General features: G+C 40.3%; 7 protein-coding genes across 10 annotated transcripts; 3 read left to right on the top strand and 4 right to left on the bottom strand.

Annotated features, from left to right (window-relative positions):
* The first annotated feature begins 870 nt into the window (after positions 1-870).
* Positions 871-5,691, top strand: LOC109604768 (dynein axonemal assembly factor 1 homolog). Its single transcript, XM_049968752.1, has 5 exons — positions 871-971; positions 1,032-1,345; positions 1,395-1,633; positions 1,684-1,834; positions 1,886-5,691. Exons 1-5 carry the CDS (start codon positions 880-882, stop codon positions 5,644-5,646), a joined length of 4,557 nt encoding a protein of 1,518 aa, XP_049824709.1. The 5' UTR covers positions 871-879; the 3' UTR covers positions 5,647-5,691.
* Positions 5,680-7,011, bottom strand: LOC109604755 (rhomboid-related protein 3-like). The gene is made up of 5 exons (XM_020021288.2): positions 6,951-7,011; positions 6,370-6,887; positions 6,105-6,318; positions 5,914-6,055; positions 5,680-5,859 (listed from the first exon to the last, which is right to left on the bottom strand). The coding sequence occupies exons 1-5, from the start codon at positions 6,993-6,995 to the stop codon at positions 5,708-5,710; spliced, it is 1,071 nt and encodes a 356-aa protein (XP_019876847.2). The 5' UTR covers positions 6,996-7,011; the 3' UTR covers positions 5,680-5,707.
* Positions 7,012-7,625: 614 nt separating this feature from the next.
* LOC109604759 (zinc finger protein Xfin) lies at positions 7,626-9,555 on the top strand. Its single transcript, XM_020021293.2, has 3 exons — positions 7,626-7,843; positions 7,895-8,355; positions 8,407-9,555. Exons 1-3 carry the CDS (start codon positions 7,727-7,729, stop codon positions 9,536-9,538), a joined length of 1,710 nt encoding a protein of 569 aa, XP_019876852.1. The 5' UTR covers positions 7,626-7,726; the 3' UTR covers positions 9,539-9,555.
* On the bottom strand, positions 9,553-12,468 carry LOC109604760 (DNA primase large subunit). Of its 2 annotated transcripts, XM_049969279.1 has the most exons (7): positions 12,330-12,468; positions 12,033-12,280; positions 11,286-11,982; positions 10,621-11,237; positions 10,315-10,561; positions 9,992-10,261; positions 9,553-9,860 (listed from the first exon to the last, which is right to left on the bottom strand). In XM_049969279.1, the coding sequence occupies exons 3-7, from the start codon at positions 11,380-11,382 to the stop codon at positions 9,691-9,693; spliced, it is 1,401 nt and encodes a 466-aa protein (XP_049825236.1). In that variant the 5' UTR covers positions 11,383-11,982; positions 12,033-12,280; positions 12,330-12,468; the 3' UTR covers positions 9,553-9,690. The 2 variants fall into 2 exon arrangements, with proteins under 2 accessions (XP_049825236.1, XP_019876853.2); XM_020021294.2 differs by having other exon boundaries at positions 11,286-12,280.
* LOC109604765 (uncharacterized) lies at positions 11,683-12,273 on the bottom strand. The gene is made up of 3 exons (XM_049969127.1): positions 12,033-12,273; positions 11,788-11,982; positions 11,683-11,711 (listed from the first exon to the last, which is right to left on the bottom strand). Exons 1-3 carry the CDS (start codon positions 12,271-12,273, stop codon positions 11,683-11,685), a joined length of 465 nt encoding a protein of 154 aa, XP_049825084.1.
* Positions 12,469-12,626: 158 nt separating the features above from the next.
* LOC109604766 (prestin-like) lies at positions 12,627-18,243 on the top strand. 3 transcript variants are annotated; one of them, XM_049969277.1, is made up of 11 exons: positions 12,627-12,757; positions 14,471-14,527; positions 15,620-15,717; positions 15,768-15,928; positions 15,985-16,272; positions 16,322-16,486; positions 16,543-16,781; positions 16,835-16,997; positions 17,052-17,228; positions 17,288-17,560; positions 17,613-18,243. In XM_049969277.1, the coding sequence occupies exons 2-11, from the start codon at positions 14,484-14,486 to the stop codon at positions 18,045-18,047; spliced, it is 2,043 nt and encodes a 680-aa protein (XP_049825234.1). In that variant the 5' UTR covers positions 12,627-12,757; positions 14,471-14,483; the 3' UTR covers positions 18,048-18,243. The 3 variants fall into 3 exon arrangements, with proteins under 3 accessions (XP_049825234.1, XP_049825235.1, XP_049825233.1); XM_049969278.1 differs by lacking the exon at positions 12,627-12,757 and adding an exon at positions 13,914-14,119; XM_049969276.1 differs by lacking the exons at positions 12,627-12,757; positions 14,471-14,527 and adding an exon at positions 15,340-15,558.
* On the bottom strand, positions 18,188-19,363 carry LOC109604764 (farnesol dehydrogenase-like). The gene is made up of 5 exons (XM_020021297.2): positions 19,105-19,363; positions 18,853-19,057; positions 18,541-18,803; positions 18,360-18,491; positions 18,188-18,306 (listed from the first exon to the last, which is right to left on the bottom strand). Exons 1-5 carry the CDS (start codon positions 19,198-19,200, stop codon positions 18,265-18,267), a joined length of 738 nt encoding a protein of 245 aa, XP_019876856.1. The 5' UTR covers positions 19,201-19,363; the 3' UTR covers positions 18,188-18,264.
* Positions 19,364-19,380: the final 17 nt, after the last annotated feature.

The following is a 19,380-nucleotide window of genomic DNA, read 5'->3' as shown; positions in this document are numbered from 1 at the left end:
CGACTAAATTTTATTGATTTTCTAATTTTATAATTTTTTAGCTAATTTTATTAAAAATGCAGCTAATTTTATTAAAAGTTCAGCCAATTTTAATGAAAATATAGCTAATTTTATTAAAAATTCAACTAATTTTAATGAAAATTTGCTATTTCATTAAAAATTCAGCTAATTTTACAAAAAATTTAGACAATTTTATTAAAAATTAAGCTAATTTTATAAAAATTTAGCTATTTAACTAAGTATTAATAAAAAGTCAGCTAATTTTATTAAAAATCAGCTGTTTATAAAAACATTCAACTAATTTTATTAAAAATTCAGCTAATTTTAATAAAAAATCGCTAATTTTAATAAAAACTCAGCTAAATTTTATTAACTCAGCTAATTTTATTAAAAGTTCAGCTAATTTTAATAAAAATTCAGATAATTTTATTAAAAATTAAGCTAATTTATTAAAAATTAAGTTAATTTATTACAAATTAAGCTAATTTTAATAAAAATTTACTGATTTTATTAAAAATTTAGCCAATTTTATTGAAAATTCTCTAATTTTATTAAAAATCTATCTAATTTTATTAAAAATTCAGCAAATTATGACTAAATTTTATAATTTTATATCTTTTTTATTGAAAACTCACTATTTAACTAATCATTAATAAAAAATCAGGTAATTTTATTAAAAATTCAGCTAAATCCGACTAAATTTTATTTCTTTTTTTATTGAAAACTCTATTGTATTAATAAAAAATTAGATAATTTCATTAAAAATAAATAATAGAAAGAAAATTATTAACAATTAAAAAATGATTTTAGTCAATTTGTTTGGCGTATCTTGGAAACGGCATATTAAATCAATAAATAATTCAACGAACTCCCAGAAAAATGTCGCTTGTTGTTTCACCTCCCGTTACAAATGTGGAAAACTCACCGAAAAGACGCAACTCGGCTCTGGATGAACTGCTCAAAGGTCCCAGGTAACCTTCACCAACTATTCCAGTCAAAAAATCCGTACTTACACACTGAATTTTTGACAGGATGACCAAGGACTACATAAAACAGCACTGCAAGGAACACAAACTGTATCAGACGCCCAACTTGAACGACGTGCTCTATTTGCACTTCAAGGGCTTTTCATACATCGAAAACCTGGACGAGTACACGGGTTTGAAATGTCTGTGGCTGGAAAACAACGGCATCAAACAGATCAGCGGGCTGGAGAACCAGGCGAACCTGCGTTGCCTGTTCTTGCACTACAATCTGATCAAGAAGATCGAAAATTTGGAGAGTTGTCCAAATTTGGACACCCTAAACATATCCTACAATCAGGTCAAGAAGATAGAGAATTTGGGTAAGTTACTACAAAGATTTTGGGCAATTAATTAATCCATGTTTTGTAGCTAAGATAAAAATACACACCCTGAACATGTCACACAACTACGTGGAGCACTTGGAGGATTTCGTGCATTTGGAGGAGCTGGAAGAGCTCTCAGTCCTGGACTTATCTAACAATCACATTGAGGAGCCGCTAATCGTGCAAGTCCTGGGCAGGATGCCGGAACTGAGGGTGCTCAACTTGATGGGCAACCCTGTCATAAGAAAAATCCCTGCTTACCGCAAGACGTTAATTTTGGCATGCGTAAGTTTGCGCCTTTTTAGATCGTCAGGCTCTTCACCGATGCGTTGCAGAAAAACCTACATTACTTGGACGACCGTCCGGTGTTTCCCCGAGACCGGGCATGCGCAGAGGCCTGGGAGCGTGGCGGGGCGGCCGAGGAGAACGCCGAAAGGCAACGCTGGATCAACCGTGAGCAGGAACGCATCATGGCCAGCGTGAACGGTAAGTTTCGACGCCACAATCATAACTGTAGTACCACCGTAGCAATTGCAGCTCTGATAGCCTTGCGTGAAGAAAGAGATCACCCGGCTGCTAATGACAGCGGCTTCGGAACATCGTGTGCCGACTCGGAGAGCGAGGCGGAAGACGGACGCAGACACCGTGGTCGCGATCAGGTGTCTGAAGAAGAAGAAGATAACGGAAGGGAGTCGCCGGTTTATAACTACGGAAGAGATGGTGATGATGATGACAACGAAGACGACAGTTCCAGTGATGAAAGCTCCAACGAGGAGAACCACGACTTCATGAGGGACAGGCAGACCACCGACGACATTGAACCGTACAGGGAGCGGATCTTCGATTACTCGCCGAGGCGTCCCAACCCTATTTACGCCCCACGCCGTCCCTTGGTTGAGGAAATTACTCCTGAAGACACCATTGCTCAAGTACAAGAAGCTGCACCAGCACCCGAAGAAGCTAAAAAGGAAGAACCACAAAATAATACAACAGAAGAGCCACCAATAGACAAGAAAGAAGACATCCGTCTTAAAGAGACACGCTTTGAGGATGAATTAGAGCTGGCCGATTTGACTTTCAACCAGTACTTGAAGAGATTAAGATCCAAAGAAACACAAGATTCCTTCGATGAAGTACCAGAGGAGTCCAGAAACGATTTATTGAACGATAGCGCCTCGTTTTATTACGAAAACCCAGAATTCAGACGTGAAGTTGAAACTAGAAGGGAATTACTGCTTAGGGCCGCCCAGGATCAGACGGAAAGGCCAGCTTGGGAAAGGAATCAAAGGGACGATTCAGATGAAGAGGGTGAAGCTGATGAGCAAAGTAAGAAGGATGATTTGTTCAGGACTGCCTTAGATAACTACATGAACAAACCTGAAGAAAATAAAGACATCAATAAAGAAGAAGAAACTGCTAACGAATTAGAAGAAATTGAGTCGGTGTGTACAAATCAAGAAACTGAATGTCTAGCAGAAGTTGTAGACAATATTGTGGAAGAGGTTAAGCCTAAACAAGTAAACGATGATTATGAAATGTCTAAAGAAGAAACAATTGGAGAAAATCAAGTCTTAAATGAGGACAATGAAATTAAAAAATCTAAAATTGTAGAAATAGAAGATCAGGTGAAATATATTCCTGAAGCTATTGCTCTAGAGGATCAAGAGAAACAAGAAAATGAAGTACAAGTTGAAACTTCTAACGAAGAAGAAAACAATGTTTCAACAACTTTCACTAGTAATGAAATAAAAGAAAATCAACAAAAGCAAAATGAAGAAGGTGCTCAGGAAACTGATACAACTGAAGCAATTGAAACTGAAAACATAGATATTAAAGATAAATCTGAAAACAAAGAAGAAAACATTGATTTCCAAGAGGAAGAAAGCAATGCTTCGTCAGCTTTTAAAGACATTGAAGATGCTGAATCAGATGCGACTAATTCAACAAGTATTCCTGAAACTGTTTTAGATGGTCAAGAGAAGCAAGGAGTTGAACATGCTCAGGTCATTTATACAACTGAAGCAGCTGAAATTGAAAATATAGATATCAATGATGAAGCTGAAAACAAAGAAGAAAACACAGTTTTAGAACAAGAAGAAAGCAGCCTTTTGACATCTGTCACAAATAAAGAAACAATAAATAATAAAGACGCTGGAGATGCTGAATCAGAAGATAACAATTATAATTCACTACTAATAATTCCTGAATCAATCTTAGAATGCCAAGAGAAGCAAGAAGTTGCTCACGAAGTAGCTAAACGCGAAGCAGCTGAAATTGAAAGCATAAACGTTAAAGATGACACAACAAACGAAGAAGACGAAAACGTTTCCCAAAAAGAAGAAGAAACCAATCTTCCACCAGCCTCCACGAATGATAAAACAACAGAACAACAAGACACTGAAGGTGCTGAAAGAGACGAGGACAATTTAGACGGCGCAGAAAACAATTACGACTCACTATCAACAATCGACGACGGACTTGAAGAAATCAAAGAACGGGAAATTTTGTTGGACAAAATGTACGTCCATCACTATGACGTTTGCTGTCAAGATCCCGAACATAAAAATTCTGACGCTTCGTCCCACAAAAAAATGGACAAGTCCCTGACCGACTTCGAGGAGGCGTTGCGCCTGCTGGAGCAAAAGGCCAGGGAGAAACAGGAGAAACTGTTCGAGGAGTACAACCTTTCGGCAATGGAGTACGACGCCAAAATAGATAAGGCTTTAGAGGAGGAGCTGAAGAACAGAAAAGACATCAAATACACCCCGGCCCCGAAACAAGACGCCACCCCCGTAAATCTAGACGAGCAACTGCTGAAGGTGCACATGGAAAATGTGGAGCTGATGAAGAACGTGGAGTGCAACGTCCCCATAATGACCGAAGAAAGCATGGAGAGGGAGTACGAGGAGGAGTTCGAGAAGCTCCATCGCGATCTGGACGAAGTCCTGCGCGCCCACAAGGAGAAAGCGAGGAAGGAGATGCAGGAGCGGTGCGAGGAGGCCGAAATGTACCGTAAGATGATGGAGGAGCAGAACAACAAGGTGCACCCACCCACAGATGCTAATGAAATGAAAGACTTTGCCGACAAGGATTTGGAGAATGTTGAGGACATCAATTCCGATTCGACTGAAATACTGGAGCGCGACCACGACTTCGAAACCTCCAATTTGGACCTGGAGGAATGGGATGATGTGGAAGAGGACGCAGAGACGAAACAGGAGCTGGAACAACTTATGCAGAGGCAAAAAGAATCCGAGCCTCCAGCCGTGGAGGAGTTTGATCAAGACGAAGACGACGACGAAGAACAACGGGAGAAAATAATCAGCGAGAACGACGTCCAGGAGATCGTCGAAGGAATAGACGAATTGAACCAACTGTTGCACAGTTTGATGAACAAACAGGAGCGTATGGTGAATCTAAGGAAGTCCGAAACTGAATTGACCGACGCCCTGGACATGGTTCAGAAATATAACGAAATATGGCCGCAGGAAAAGAAGGGCGGGGAACCAGAAAAAGGGGACAACGTTGCAAATGAATTAAAGTTGGGAGAAGACCCACCGGAAGAAAAGACAAACGGTAATAATAATGAAGGTGTTGAAGGGAACGAAATGTGGCCGCAGGAAAAGAGGGACGGGGAACCAGAAAAAGAGGACAACGATGCAAATGAAGAAATGTTGGGAGAAGACCTACCGGAAGAAAACATAAACGGAAATAATGAAGGTGTTGAAGGGAATTCACCTCTAAAAGAACTAATAATTGAAGACAAGTCGCCAGAATACAAAATTAACAAAAACAAATGCAGTTTTAAAATTTACGAAGATCAACCAAATGATGAAAATGAAGGAACCAAAGATAAATTAAGCAATTTTAAAATTTACGAAGATCAACCAAATGATGAAAATGAAGGAACCAAAGTTGGATTAAGCAATGAAGCACCAGAGGAGCAAAAAGCTGGAAAGCAAACTCACAAAAATGACTTTCAAAGAGTTGTCAAAAAATTATTTGACGAAAACATCGCCGCAAGTGACGAATCAGAGAAAGAAAATGATTTAAATATGACCTTAGAAGGTTTCGTTGATGAAATAGAAGCCGAAGAGGATTTGCAACTGGAAGAGCTTGAACTTAATGAGTTGCAGACACCTGAAGAACAACGAGATCCTGAAAACGATGAAGAGAAGCCGAAGGAAGAAGAAAGGGGTGCACGCAATGATGAACAGGATGAAGAAGATAAGTACAAAGTGGTAAAAAGAAGCACAGTGTGTTCTTTAGAAATGCAAATGGCACAAAATGATAATTAACAAATGATTTAAATTTTAATTTACACAATAAACTTTATTTAATAATCGAGTTTTTTATTTATTAATTCACTAAGTAAACTACGTTTTGAATAATCATTCCACACATTGTTGTGACCACAATAAAAACAGCAACCCACCAAATAACTTCTTCGTGCTTCTTAACAATCAGATTTTTCAAAATGATGATTCCAACAAATACTCCATAAAATGCGCCTGAAATAAATCGACATAAATCTAAAATTGTGATTATATCTATAATAGTAGTACCGGCAAGATGACTTTCGTATCCGATAACATCACCCTCAGCATGCTTTGAGTATCTGTACCAAAGGGCAGTACCAAAGTCATAGGTAACGTAAGTACCGATTACTCCTAACGGTATTAAAGGATGCTTCATTTCGGACCAATTCTGCAACAAACGAACTTAAAACGGATCACCGTCCTGAACAAAACAGTACCATAACAACTGTGGCGATGTGGGCGGTGATGACAGCATAACCGCCGCCGCTTGCTCCCGCCAATCCAGTACCAGGATCGGCGATGCTGGTAAAAAGACTACCGCCAAGTACGCCGCAGACGTAAATCAACAACACCCTCACGCTGCCGTGCACCATCTCCAAGGGCAGTCCCACCAAACACTGTAATAAACAGTTGCCCAACAAGTGACTGTACCTGCAAACATTCCAATGAGCTGGTGAGCCGATTGGGCGTGACCTAGGTTACCCTATATGCACGAACATGTAGGAGCAATATCGCCAGACTTGGCGACGCCGATAGTAATTGAAATAGAGGGCCATGCCCACATCCCCGGTTCCGTAGTCCTGCGAGCCCGGTTGGCGGATCGCGTCCACTGCGAAGAGGATTAATTCGACGACGGTTATGATGATCATCCCCAAGCGTGGTGGCTTGCAGGAATACTGTTCATCGTAGGCTCCGGAGCCGTCCACCTCATCTCCACCCTTTAACTCACTTTCCTCGTCACGTCTTCTTTGATGTAAACATTGAGGAGGAAGGATGAAGTGCATGTAACTCTTCACCAATGAGGAAAAGAACGTTTGTAGTTCGGGATGTTCGACGACGTTCAGGAACTCTTCGAAACTGAGGAGGTTGTTACCGTCTTGGTCCCCCAGGTCCATGATTTTTGTCACTACATCCTCGGGAATGTTTTCACCCAGGGTGTTATTCCGGATGGCACTTTTCAGCTCATTGACGTCTAGGTGACCATCGTTGTTTCTATCGAACTGTAATCATAAAACACAGGGTGGTTATTGGGTAATTATAGATAAAAGACAAATATGCCCTACTTTCTGGAAAATTCGCTTGTATGTGTCAATTTTGCTACTAAACATTTTAAATCAATTGTTGTCGATTAACATAAATATAAGTGGCTGTTATTGGAAAACTAATATTAAATTTGATAACTTATCTACAGATATCTTATTTTATCAGTGCCAAAAAAAGTATACTGTATATTATGAATAATAGTCGATTAGTGTAGTGCTATTAATAAAAATAAAAATTACTATTTAATTAGAATCCCAACCCAATAAGTAAATAAACAAATAAGGATATCTTATCAGTGCTAATAAAAAAATCATATTGTTTAATACCTGATAAATTAAATTATTGAATGTTTCTAAAGGAGGTAATCAAAATTTGGAAACATCGAATATGTCCAGTTACGAAGAAAATCTAAATAATTTTTTTCTTGAAGAAAATACACCATAATGGTGCAGTAGCCTAGTTTCTGGGGGATTCCCACATTTTCTTCGCCCTATTAAGTACGCCGCTGAATATTTTTTAAAACTTTTAAACTTTTCATACTCTTCACACAATTTAGAACACAAAAGTACTCTTGATTAATTTTGATTATCGCAGCCCTTTTTGAGATATTTGAAATACTCATTAATCAATAATTAATGTTAACCCTCGTAATGCACTTCAAGCGTCCCCCGTAAATTGTTGCGCTCCTATTGGTTGGCCACCGTTCCCAATGAGCTACTGTCAAAAGTAGTTCAAAAACGCACAACAAATAAACAGGTTAACGTTTTGGTAAAACTCCAATAGGACGGGCGCAAAAATGTCGGAGAACTGTTGCATTTGCCTGGAAGATGGAAAATCGGCCTGTCGTCTGTCCGAAATGGACCAGACGGGCCGTTCGTACCAAAACAAGTTGGAGAAAATCGCCGTGGAAATAGTGAGTCGCCAAAAACCATCAAAATGGGGCACAATAGGTTGTTTGTTTTAGCTGTGGTCCGGAGACTATTACATATGCACCGAGTGCATAGAGGTGCTCAACATGGTGGAGGAATTCGTGGACAAGTGCTACGAAAGCGACGCGTTGAGGTCGAAGAAGCTCACGGACGAAACAAAGTCGGACATACCCAAGTCGATTGACGATTGCATCAACGAACTGCTGTCGGAGAACGACGACGGAGTGTTGAACGACACCTACGACGACCCCAAACAAAGCGACGCCGACTCGGAGAGCGAAACCGAAATGTTCCCCATCGAGAAGGTGTTCCAGTGTGAAGTCTGCTCTGACACCTTTGAGGACCTGAAAACCTATCTGGGACACTGCAACGACGTGCACAAAATCCTCGCTCGCAACGTCAAGCCCTACCTGTGCAAAATATGTAAGAGCAGGTTCGCCCAAAAGGCCAACTACACCAAACACCTGCAGTACCACAGCGACAACAACGAGTCCGAGTAAGTTGGACAATTAATAGGTAACCACTCGTATAACATGTGACGTTTTAGGGTACAAATAGACAGCGACTTGAGCTGTAAAATATGCGAGAGATCGTTCAGCAACGGACGCAACCTCAAACGTCACATGCTGAACAAACACCCCAGCGAAACGGACGCCAGACCCCGCTTCTGCTGCATGCACTGTCAGCAAAACTTTACTTCCAAGTGGAACCTGCACCGTCACATCAAACGCTGCCAGCCCAACTCTTTACGAAAGAAAAAGATCATGAAGTGCATGCTTTGCGACTACTACCAAGATACGAGGGAGAACGTGGTGGCCCACTATGCCAACACCCACGACGTGCAGATCGTATGCAAGAAGCTGTCTTTTGAAAACTACCAGCAGTTTGAGGCGTGGAAGGACCAGGTAGAGCGGGAGACTGTCTCCAAGTACGTCAAGGGATCCTTTTACAAATCAAACGGCAAATCCACGCATTACTACAGGTGTCACAGGGACGGGTTTTACAAGCACGCTGGCAGGAACATACGGAGGCTGAAACAATCCGGCAGCAACAAAATCGACGGCGTATGTCCGGCGAAGATGCAGGCCAGCTTCGTCACCGAAAACGGGGAAGTACAGGTCGAGTACATCGAAACCCACGTGGGCCACAGCATGGACTTGAAGAGGATACCGCTGAGGAAGGCGGACCGCAACTTCCTCGCCGAACAACTCAGTATGAACGTCTCCTTCGACGACTTAATCAACAACGTAAGGCACAACATAGGTGTGAACAACTTCGACCGCATCCAATTGCTGACCAAAAAGGATCTGTTCAACATAGAACAGATGTACAACTTGAACAAAGACCCCGAGAGACACTCGGACCCTAACAGGCGGTACCAGTGCCCTCAGTGCGGCAAGGAGTACAAAATACTCAAGATGATGCGCTCCCACATCGCCAAAGTGCACCACCAAAACGCCGGGGAAACTGTGGCGAGGGAGAAGAAGCACTTCTGCCACGCCTGCCCCAAGTCGTACTACTCGGAGGCGCAACTGCAGAAGCACCTGCAGGTGCACGTCGAGGCCAATCCTTCATCTTGTTTGATCTGCGACGAAAAGTTCCCCGACAAGGAGGGGACCAAGCTACACATGAAGGAAATGCACAACGTGGCTTTCGACATTAAATACGAGCACTTGTGAAAAGATGCTCCGGGTTTTCGTTGCCTAATATTTATTTTACAATTTTATAAAACGAGTTGACGATCTGATTACTTTAAAACAACTAAAAAGGAGACTAAAACTAGTATAAATAACAATTAAAATATACAATACAAATAAAACAATGAATAATATTAGTTGTTTTTGCTAGGTTTCTCTTTGCCAAAGTTTTTGCTCTCCTCGAAGTACTGGTTGGGGTGGTTAATCGTGTTCACTGGCGGCCCGTTGTGGATGGCGTCGAAGTAGCGGGTGCAGGCGATTTGATAGTGGCCCTGTGTGGCCAAATCGATCACTTGGGAGACAGCTGTAAAGTTTTAAATTAATAAACGATGAAAAGTAGTCATAGACTACAATTTTATATGTATATAAATGTTATTTTTATAAACCAGTTGTTTTAATTACTCATGAATAAATTACAAAAATAAGAATTCAGACCTTCGGAGTTTAGCCCGTGTTCATTCATCTTCTGCCTCAATATTGAAGGGTCCCAATGTTTAAAGGGGCAACCATGATGTTCACCAGGTCCCACATTGTTGGAGATGATTTTAATACAACTGTAGGGGGAGTAGTTGGTCATGTTGCCCACTTTGCCATACTGATGCTTGAAGTTATATAAGTAGCTTTTTTCAAACTTGTCTGAGTCCATAACTTTGGTGAATTCCATTCTCCAGAACTCCATGGCTGTGTCATACATCAAACCAATGCCTGGAAACAAATTGGTCAATTATGAAACTTGAGGACAATTTAATTGGGGCTACCTTTGAGGAATAGGCCATACTGTAGCCTGCAGAAGTGCTTGAGGTGATGGGTGGCTTTTAACATCTCATGTATGGACCTCATACAAAGTGGGAAGTGCTTTTTCGAGAACTCCTCAAGTTGTGCTATAGTAATAGCCTCCACATCTGATTGTACTGTGTAATCCCTGCCAGTGTAACTATTGTGGATGTTGGTCAGCAAGGAGCTCAACCTGTCGTCGTCCATGTGGGGGAGTTTGTGGCAAATTTTCTGAAACACCAACACACACCTTGAATACCTCATTAATTAATTATTTTACTAATACTAACATTCAGTGCTTCATTGAGGTTGGCCCTGAATTTGGCCTGGATGCACACAACCAGCTCATTGCTGGGGATGTAGGCAAACCCACTCTTCAAATACACCCTCCTGGCCTTAACCAACGGTAAGACTTCAGTGAAAGGCACCTTGTAAAACTCACTGGAGTCAATGGCAACCTCAGACAAATAAGCCGTGGACCTCAACAGCTCAGACTTGATGTCGTCCTTGTCGGACACCGAAATGGGCACGTAGGTGAGGTTGTTGTTTTGCAAAAACTTAACCACTCCTTGGGGCGTCTGCGCCTGGAACCTAATCCTGAACCACTCTATTTCTCGGGCCAGGAACCACCTTCTGAGTTCTTCGGACCTGCAGTAGGCCAGTCTGAGGATGTGGTGCGACAAGAAGTCGGCCCTCCTGGCCTGGTGGTCTTGTTCTGACTGGCTGCAGTAGCCGGATATCATGCGTAAATACTTCCGCAGCTGTGCCTTTGACAGGTCTTCACGTATGCACTTCTTCCAATCCTCTGAGTAGATTTTGTGGCCCTTCAGGGAGGCTTGCTCAATGATGCGCAGCAGTTGCAGCCTCTCCAGGGCCAGATCTTCGAATTCCGACAACGAGATGTTGCCTAAAATGGTTTATTTTGTTAGTAATTCGGGCCTTATAAGCTGTTTACCTTCTGGTTGGTTGTAATACATGGACACATCGTGATTGTAAGTGTCGTCGTAGGTCTCCGTGACGATTTTGCGGCGTCTTCTTGCTGTTATGTCCATTGTTTATGTATTTAAAATGGCTTAACTGGACTGGTTTGTTTGGAACAGACTGAAATAAGACACTTAAGGTTTTCGCGCCTTTTTTAATGCGCATGCGCAACTTGATTGGTTGATTTAAACAAGTTAATAAAAACAAATATGTATAGTGAAACATTTAATTATTAAAAAATTATATGTACAAACAAATTTATATTAATTATTCGTTGTTTGTGTTTTGTATAACACGCCGTCTTGTGTTTTTTCTGGCGTTCATTCCGATCATGGTACGTAATTTTTGATGATTTTTGAACATAACTTTGTTTAATATTCCATCAACTTGTCTAAAATATCTAAGGGACTTGTGCAATGAAATGGTCTTATTTTTCCAAAATCTAATTTGTTGCTTTAAATCATTTATTTTCTTACTGGTCTCCAGCTTGTAACAGTCCAGCTTTTTGGATAGTTCATTGCATTTGTCCTCAATTGACATTTTGTCTTCACTCCTGACAGCCTCCTCCTCTTCATCATTGATAACCTTTATTTTAATTTCTTCGTACTCCTCAAAAGGCTTGAACAAAGTGGGTACAGCTGTCTTTTTTAGCAGCCTCTTACAGGGCAAACCTAAAACCTGAACGTTAATAAACCAAATTTTATTAAGTCAACATTAAAACCCAATAATTCATTTTTCAAGTCCCTCTCGTAGTCATCCTTGGTGAAGTGTATGGAGCAAATGTTGGCGTTGGTGGCGTTCAATGTATCTCGGTTACAAAAGTCAATCCACTGGTTTCTAATGTTGAGGCCTTCGGGTGTTGTGGCTTTGGGGAAACTGTGGAATATTATATCCAGACCTTGTTTCTTGACGCTCACTTTGCTGTTGTTGCAGGTCGAGACAGCACACCTGTGACCCGGCATCGTAAACCTAAAGTATGCCATTATAATTAAGTACAACGTGTACATTGCACTCTTACTTTTAATTCAAACTGTGTGACATGTAAATAAACAATATGGCATGTACAGGTCCCTCGGTGACATCACAATGTCAAACCAAAGCTTGGCGTAACCTAGGTTGCATACCTTCATATGGCCCTTTTGCCTAGGCTTCGACGGTTCGTCCACAGGTGGCGCCATAAAAATTACAAAATTAAACAAATTTTTCAAATTAAAAACAACAATTAACATAAACCCAAACAAAAAGACTAGAAACTAATAAATTAGTTAACATTTTGACATCCCCCGACACCTTGGGAATCCCAATTCAGTTGCCAAATGTGCCAATAATAGAATTGTAATAAACCATGTGATTGTATTAATTAAATATGATTTAAGTTGTTGTGTTTTTTAAAAAAATTCCATTGTTTATTTATTTTATCTACGAAACTGTGATAAACCAGGAAAGGTTAGTTATTTAACACTTCAGGTTGGTTTAATTTGCGTTCTGTTATTTGGGGGATTAAAGGCTTTTTTTTTAAATTTTGTGTTGTGTTATAACTTATCATTGTTCAAATAATGTGTTTACGGTAATAAATAATGATGTGGGTGGTATATAAAGTGTTTATTGGTTGTTTTATTGAGTTTTAATTTGTTATAACCTCAAAAAAGCATGTCCTTGAAATGTATTATTGATTTTCTTTGCTGTTATTTGTTTAAATAAACCAGTTATGAATGCATTTTTTAACCTTTCAGATTATTATATAATTACAGGATAATTGCACACTTAATTTATGTTCATTTTGTGCCAAAATATCTTTATTATTATTTTATTAAACTTTTACTTTCATAGTAAATTGTAATATATTTAAACAAAATCAAATTTTACATTTAATTTAAGAAAGAATAAACATATATAAAGTTGTGAATGAAATCTATAATAGTCGTTTGAAAATATACTAAATAAAGCTAGGAAGGTATTTTCAAGGTACCAAAATTACCCCACGTCCCAAAATTGGTATTAAAGATAATTTCTTAATAGAGTTTCTTAAGAGTAAGTCGAGAATTTTGCAAAATATAATTGATTTGATTCAATATTTATACAGTTATGGACAAGAAATCTAAAAAGGTCATTTAAAAATATAGATATCTTACTAAAGAAAGCTAGAAAGGTATTTTCAAGGTACCAAAATTACCCCATGACCCAAAATTGCTATTAAAGATAATTTCTTAATAGTTTTTCTTAAGAGTAAGTCAAGAATTTTGAAAAATTAATTAATTTGATTCAATACTTATAAAGTTATGGACAAGAAAAAGATCATTTAAAAATATAGATATCTTACTAAAGAAAACTAGAAAGGTATTTTCAAGGTATGAAAATTATCCAACGCTCCAAATTTCATCTAAAATCCCTAAAATTATGATCGAGGAATTTAAAAAGTTGGAGTATTATGAGAGAACGTTAGAAAGGTTCCAAAATTGATAAAAAATGTATTTTTTAATAGTTTTTCCTACGAATACACAAAACATTAATATAAAATTGTTCGTAAACCGAATTTCAGCGACCTTTAATAAATTACAATCCAACTTGTCACCAGAAAAAGACAAGTCCAAGAAATGCACGTCCGTTGTTTGTTTTCACCGATCCTTTAAAAATCAGAAATCACGCGATAATCATGTTAACCTTCGCGATAATTCACTCGCCTTCAAAGAAACCGTATCATCGTCGTCTTGCCATTAAATGAATGCGGATTATCTTTACAATCGTCGCTTTAAAAACGTGTATATATAACGATTTATTAATCTTAATTTAGTCTACGTTCATAATCAGGTAAATAACACTTAAACACAACTCCATGCATTATTTATACGTTGTCCATCTCGTGCATAAATTAACACCCAACACTGTTGACCACGTCCAACCATAGTGCACCAAACCGTCCACGACACCGATGCACCCAAATCAAAGTCGCCAAAATTTTGGTCAAAACAACAAATCATTATTCGATTTAATACGTGCGATAGCACGTAACGCAGATAATACACAATCATTCGAAAATTAGGGTCAGCATATTACACCAGACTGATTATTGACTCTCGTAATAATTACATGAGCGCGAGTGCGGTCCAAACGCTCGTTGATTTTCAATCTCGAATCGATGGTCTAGTGCTGTGATTTCAGGTGACCACGAATTATGGGTGTTAAGGCGAAGGAGGACCTGGAGAGACAATGGAACGGGTAAGTTTTCGTCCATACAATGAATATTTCATCAAGTTTTAGTCTTATTTTTATTAACAGTCTTATTTTTATTAATAAATAATATTTATATGTCTTAAATCTAATAAACTTGTTAATTAAATCACTAACTTGAAGTAACCAGTAATAATTATCCCTGAGACTTGCTAAATTAATTAAAGGGGCACGTGATGTAATTTAAACTTTTTTGGAGACAATTCTAGTTGAATGCACTTAAGATATCAATGATGGATTAATATACAATGTAGATAACAATTATCTATAAAAATAGGTTAAAAAATGTCACTTTAACAGTCAATCAAAATTGCTTCAACATCTTCGGAAAAATTAACAATCACAAAGACTTTCTTGTTGCGGTGAGTGGGAGAAGATCGATATGTTACCCAATAATCAATAAACCCAAATTTGAGGTCAATAATTAACGAGGAGGTGTGGTGCAAAGATCCTGATACTTTGTACCCAACTCGTGCCAATTTTATGCACTGTTATTATTTAGATTGCCATACAAGTCAACAGCCATAAGTAGGGATTTGTTTTATCTCTTAATGAGAGGGAAAAAAAGGTTAAGAAACTTTACTGTCTGCGAGATAAACCCACAAATGACTAAGTTATTCAGAAAATTGTGTAAATAAATACTCACTTCGACATTCCCCGGTGATTGCTTCCTACAAGCCAACAAACAAAAACAAATTTTTATCGAAAACTTTGCCAATAGTTATCTGCAATTACGAAATGTGGACGCAACTCATTAAAACCCATTTATTATCGATAAAACTTTTAATTTAAACGCACAATTAAAATGCAAAACGTTTCACCCTTGGGCCCGGCTGCAAGTGTCGCAGGTCAAACGATAAATCCTTCGCCCCAATTCGAATAATTCCATCAGTGATTTTTGCCGTATCTTATCGCCGCTTATTTACCAGCTTAACTTCTTCACTCGTAAATCGTCCGGCAATGATGAACGGCGAAAAAAGACCGTTGCTGGTCAAAAAACGTTTCGAATACCGCCTTGGGTGAGACGTATACAGGGTGGTGTTACCTTAAAACAGTTATTTATTATTGTTTTGTTTGTAGGAACGCCAACGGGTACGACTCTCTGCAGATAAAGCGTCCGGTGTACCAGATAGAGGAGCTGCATCGCGACACCCAGTATGAGAAGCCTCGAAAGTCATGTAAGTTGTCTCTGAAGGTTTGAAATGTTGATTAAAAGGTTGGTTTTTAGTCAGGACGTCGTGCAAGAACGCCTTCGAATCAGTGAGTTGTACGTCATGCCTTCTAAACACAGTACCAATCCTGAAATGGCTGCCGGAGTACAGTTGGAAGAACAGCTTCGTCTCCGACATAATAAGTGGCATAACCGTGGCCATAATGCACATACCTCAGGTAAAACCCCTCCAGTTGGTGGTCATTTAGTTGGGTAATTAGTGTTGGGTGCGCAGGGCATGGCCTACGGCCTACTAGGAGGGGTACCACCAGTGGTGGGCATCTACATGGCCTTCTTCCCGGTGCTGGTGTACACAATATTCGGCACCTCACGCCACGTGTCCATGGGCACGTTCGCCATCGTCTGCCTCATGACCGGGAAGGTGGTGAGCCAGTACACCACCATAGAGCACCAACAGAACGGTACCATAGCCAGGCTGACGCAACTTGACGAGCTGCACACTACCGACTACAACAACATCCAAGTGGCCTCCACAGTGACCTTCGTCGTCGCCATGATACAAGTATGTTCCCCCAATAGATCCTCAAAGTACTTAATTTGTACTTTTGTAGTTGGTCATGTATGTGATGCGATTGGGGCTGGTGTCCACTTTGTTGTCGGCCACTTTGGTGGACGGTTTCACCACTGCTGCTGCCTTCCACGTCGCCTCCTCGCAGCTGAAGGACATGTTCGGCATCCCCATACCAAAACGGAGAGGTAACTTCAGCTTCATCATGGTATGCCCCCTTTAAATTTACCTTCAATGGGGCCACAACTTGTTGTTACATTCCAGACAATTTACGACGCAGTTCTGGCCCTACCCAAAGCCAACCCGTCTGCCTGTTTGGTGTCGTTCATAACCTCCAGCTGCTTGATCCTAAACAATGAAGTCTTGAAAGGGTGGTTGGCGAAAAAGACCAGAATACCATTCCCGATTGAATTGGCAGCCGTCGTGTTGGGCACAACCGCCAGTTACTTACTGAGCTTTGAAACCAATTACAACATATCAGTTGTAGGTCACATTCCCACAGGGTAAGCTTCACAAGCCCCAACAACTCCTCCAATAACTGGCTCTATTGTTGTAGCTTCCCGAATCCCCAACTGCCAGCTTTTGACCTAATCCCCAACATACTGTTGGACTGTTTCGTCATCACCATGGTGTCGTATACCGTCACCATGTCCATGGCCTTGACGTTCTCCAGGAAGCTGATGTACGAAGTCGACTCCAACCAGGAACTTTTGGCCCTGGTACTTGGTGCTCTCAACTTCGTTCCACTCTTGTAACTCCTTTGGTTGTTTTAGGGTCTGAGCAACTCAGTGGGGTCGTTTTTCTCTTGTATGCCCATTACCGCCTCTCTCTCAAGGTCCATGATCCAGCAAACTGTTGGTGGTGTCACTCAGATCGCCTCGGTGGTCTCCTGCTCCATCCTTCTGTGCATCCTGTTGTGGATTGGGCCCTTTTTCGAACTGTTGCCACGCGTAAGTACTCTTTAGTCGTACCCTAGGTTTAATGTATAAGGTTTTATAATACATTGCAGTGCGTACTGACGTCCATAATCATCGTGTCACTCAAAGGAATACTGTTTAAAATAACGATGATAAAAAAGTACTGGCGGCTGAGCAAGTGGGACGCCCTAGTTTGGATTGTGACCTTCGGTACCACCCTAATCCTGCAAATTAGCTACGGCTTAGCGGCCGGAATAGTTGTGTCCCTGCTGAGCATATTCATCCAAGGTTACACCCCTTACTCCTGTCTCCTGGGAGTCATACCCGACACCGACCTGTATCTGGACATAAAACGCTACAAAACCGTAACACATCCAACTCATTTCGTGTGCCTGTGCTGAACGTTTTATTTTCCAGGCGGTCGAAATCGAGGGAGTGAAGATCTTCCACTTCTCCGGCGGCCTCAACTTCGCCTCCAGGGCCGTTTTCAAGGAGGTGCTGAATAGGAAGATAGGCTTCGACGCCCAGGAGGTGCTGCGCAAGCGTTCCAAGTTGCGGGGGCACGGTTTGGAAGACGACGACGATCTGCTCACCAAGTACATCATATTGGACTTCTCGGCTATTTCCTACGTGGATCCGTCGGGTGTTGAGTTTCTGCGACAGCTCAAAAGCGACTACGGGAAGTTGGGGGTGGAAATGTTTATTGTCGGGTGCTCAGGACCTGTCTACGAGGTGATCAAGAGGTGCGACAGGATGGAGAAGGTGGAGAGTGGCTTCGTTATCTTCCCGACGATACACGATGCAGTTTTATATGCTAGTACTGCTAGTACTATAAATGGAAAAGACAGATGATATTGATTTACTTCCATTTAGGATAAGGAATTTGTTATGTACAGATGTAAATAGGTCTATAAAACAACAATAGGAATGTTTAATTAAGTATTTTGTGAATTAGTTCACACGATGTGATATGATTGAATTTATTTTGGGTACTAAATATTTTTACATACAACGTACTTAATTTTATTAAATTGTTGATTGACTGTGACTTTTATTTATATCCAAACCTCTAAAATCTTTCTCCCACTGGTCTGAGTATCAATTCTTGCACCTAAAATAGGAGTTTTAACATAATGTTCCTTCATTAGATGAAGCAATTATTACTTGAACATTTGGGCCAGTACTAAGGACGTAAATTATAGCTTCAGCCACATCATCAGGTCTCAAACAAGGCTTAGATGAAGGATTCTCATTATTTTCATCCTGCTCCATTTTGACAAAACCAGGACTAATACTCTACAATTAAAGACTTAAATTGTTGCTAAAACAAACTTAAAATCGTTACAGTTATTTTGGTTTTGCTTTTCATCATTCTCAATTCGTGTCTGAGGCTTTCACTCAAAGCTGTGACTGCAAATTTTGACGCTGGGTAAACGTTCAAATTGGTTTCATTGCCTGGAGATATGAAGTGGCCTAAGGTGCTGTTCATGTGGATAATGTGGCCATTAATTTTGTGTTCGTTCATGATTTTGACGGCTTCTCTTGTACAAATGCTTAGGGCTATCACATTCACCTCAAAGACTCTTCTCCAATCATCAGTAGATCCATCTAAAATGGCACCATCAGAAGTTGTAATCAATGAGTCAGTCAAATTTACTTGTGAGGTTTGAAGGTTTCATCAAGTAGGCGTTGTTGATGAGGATATGTATTGGCCCAATGTTGTTGGTGATCCAGTTGAAGTACTTGACGACGTCCTCCTCTCGGGTGATGTCGCATTTGATGGCATACAACTTACCGGTGCCTTCAGTGAAAGTTTTGGCCAAAGTTTCGATCCTGTCAATCCTCCTGGACAAACCTACGACCTGCCCACAAAACTAGCTTAGGCAGCTAACGAGTAATAAACACTTGCCATCAAACCATGCTGGACCAGCACCTTGGTGATCGCAGCCCCAACTCCAGCACTAGCACCAGTAACAACGGCCACTTTACCCTGCCATTTTTCCATTTTTTAACAAGCGACCACCCCGAACGACTGACGGATTCGTTTTGCGTGCCAGGAGCTGCAACCCACCCCCCCAAATCAATCCGGCATTTGGCATGCTAATTCTAAATAAGAATATCAAATTTATATTAAATGTCGTGATGTTACCGCCAATCGATTCAAGCACGGAACCCGTTCCGACGA

This window comes from Aethina tumida, chromosome 6 (genome assembly GCF_024364675.1).
Source record: "Aethina tumida isolate Nest 87 chromosome 6, icAetTumi1.1, whole genome shotgun sequence".
Taxonomy (NCBI): domain Eukaryota; kingdom Metazoa; phylum Arthropoda; class Insecta; order Coleoptera; family Nitidulidae; genus Aethina; species Aethina tumida.
The sequence above is the reverse complement of the archived record's forward strand: the minus strand, read 5'-3'. Positions and strand labels throughout refer to the sequence as shown.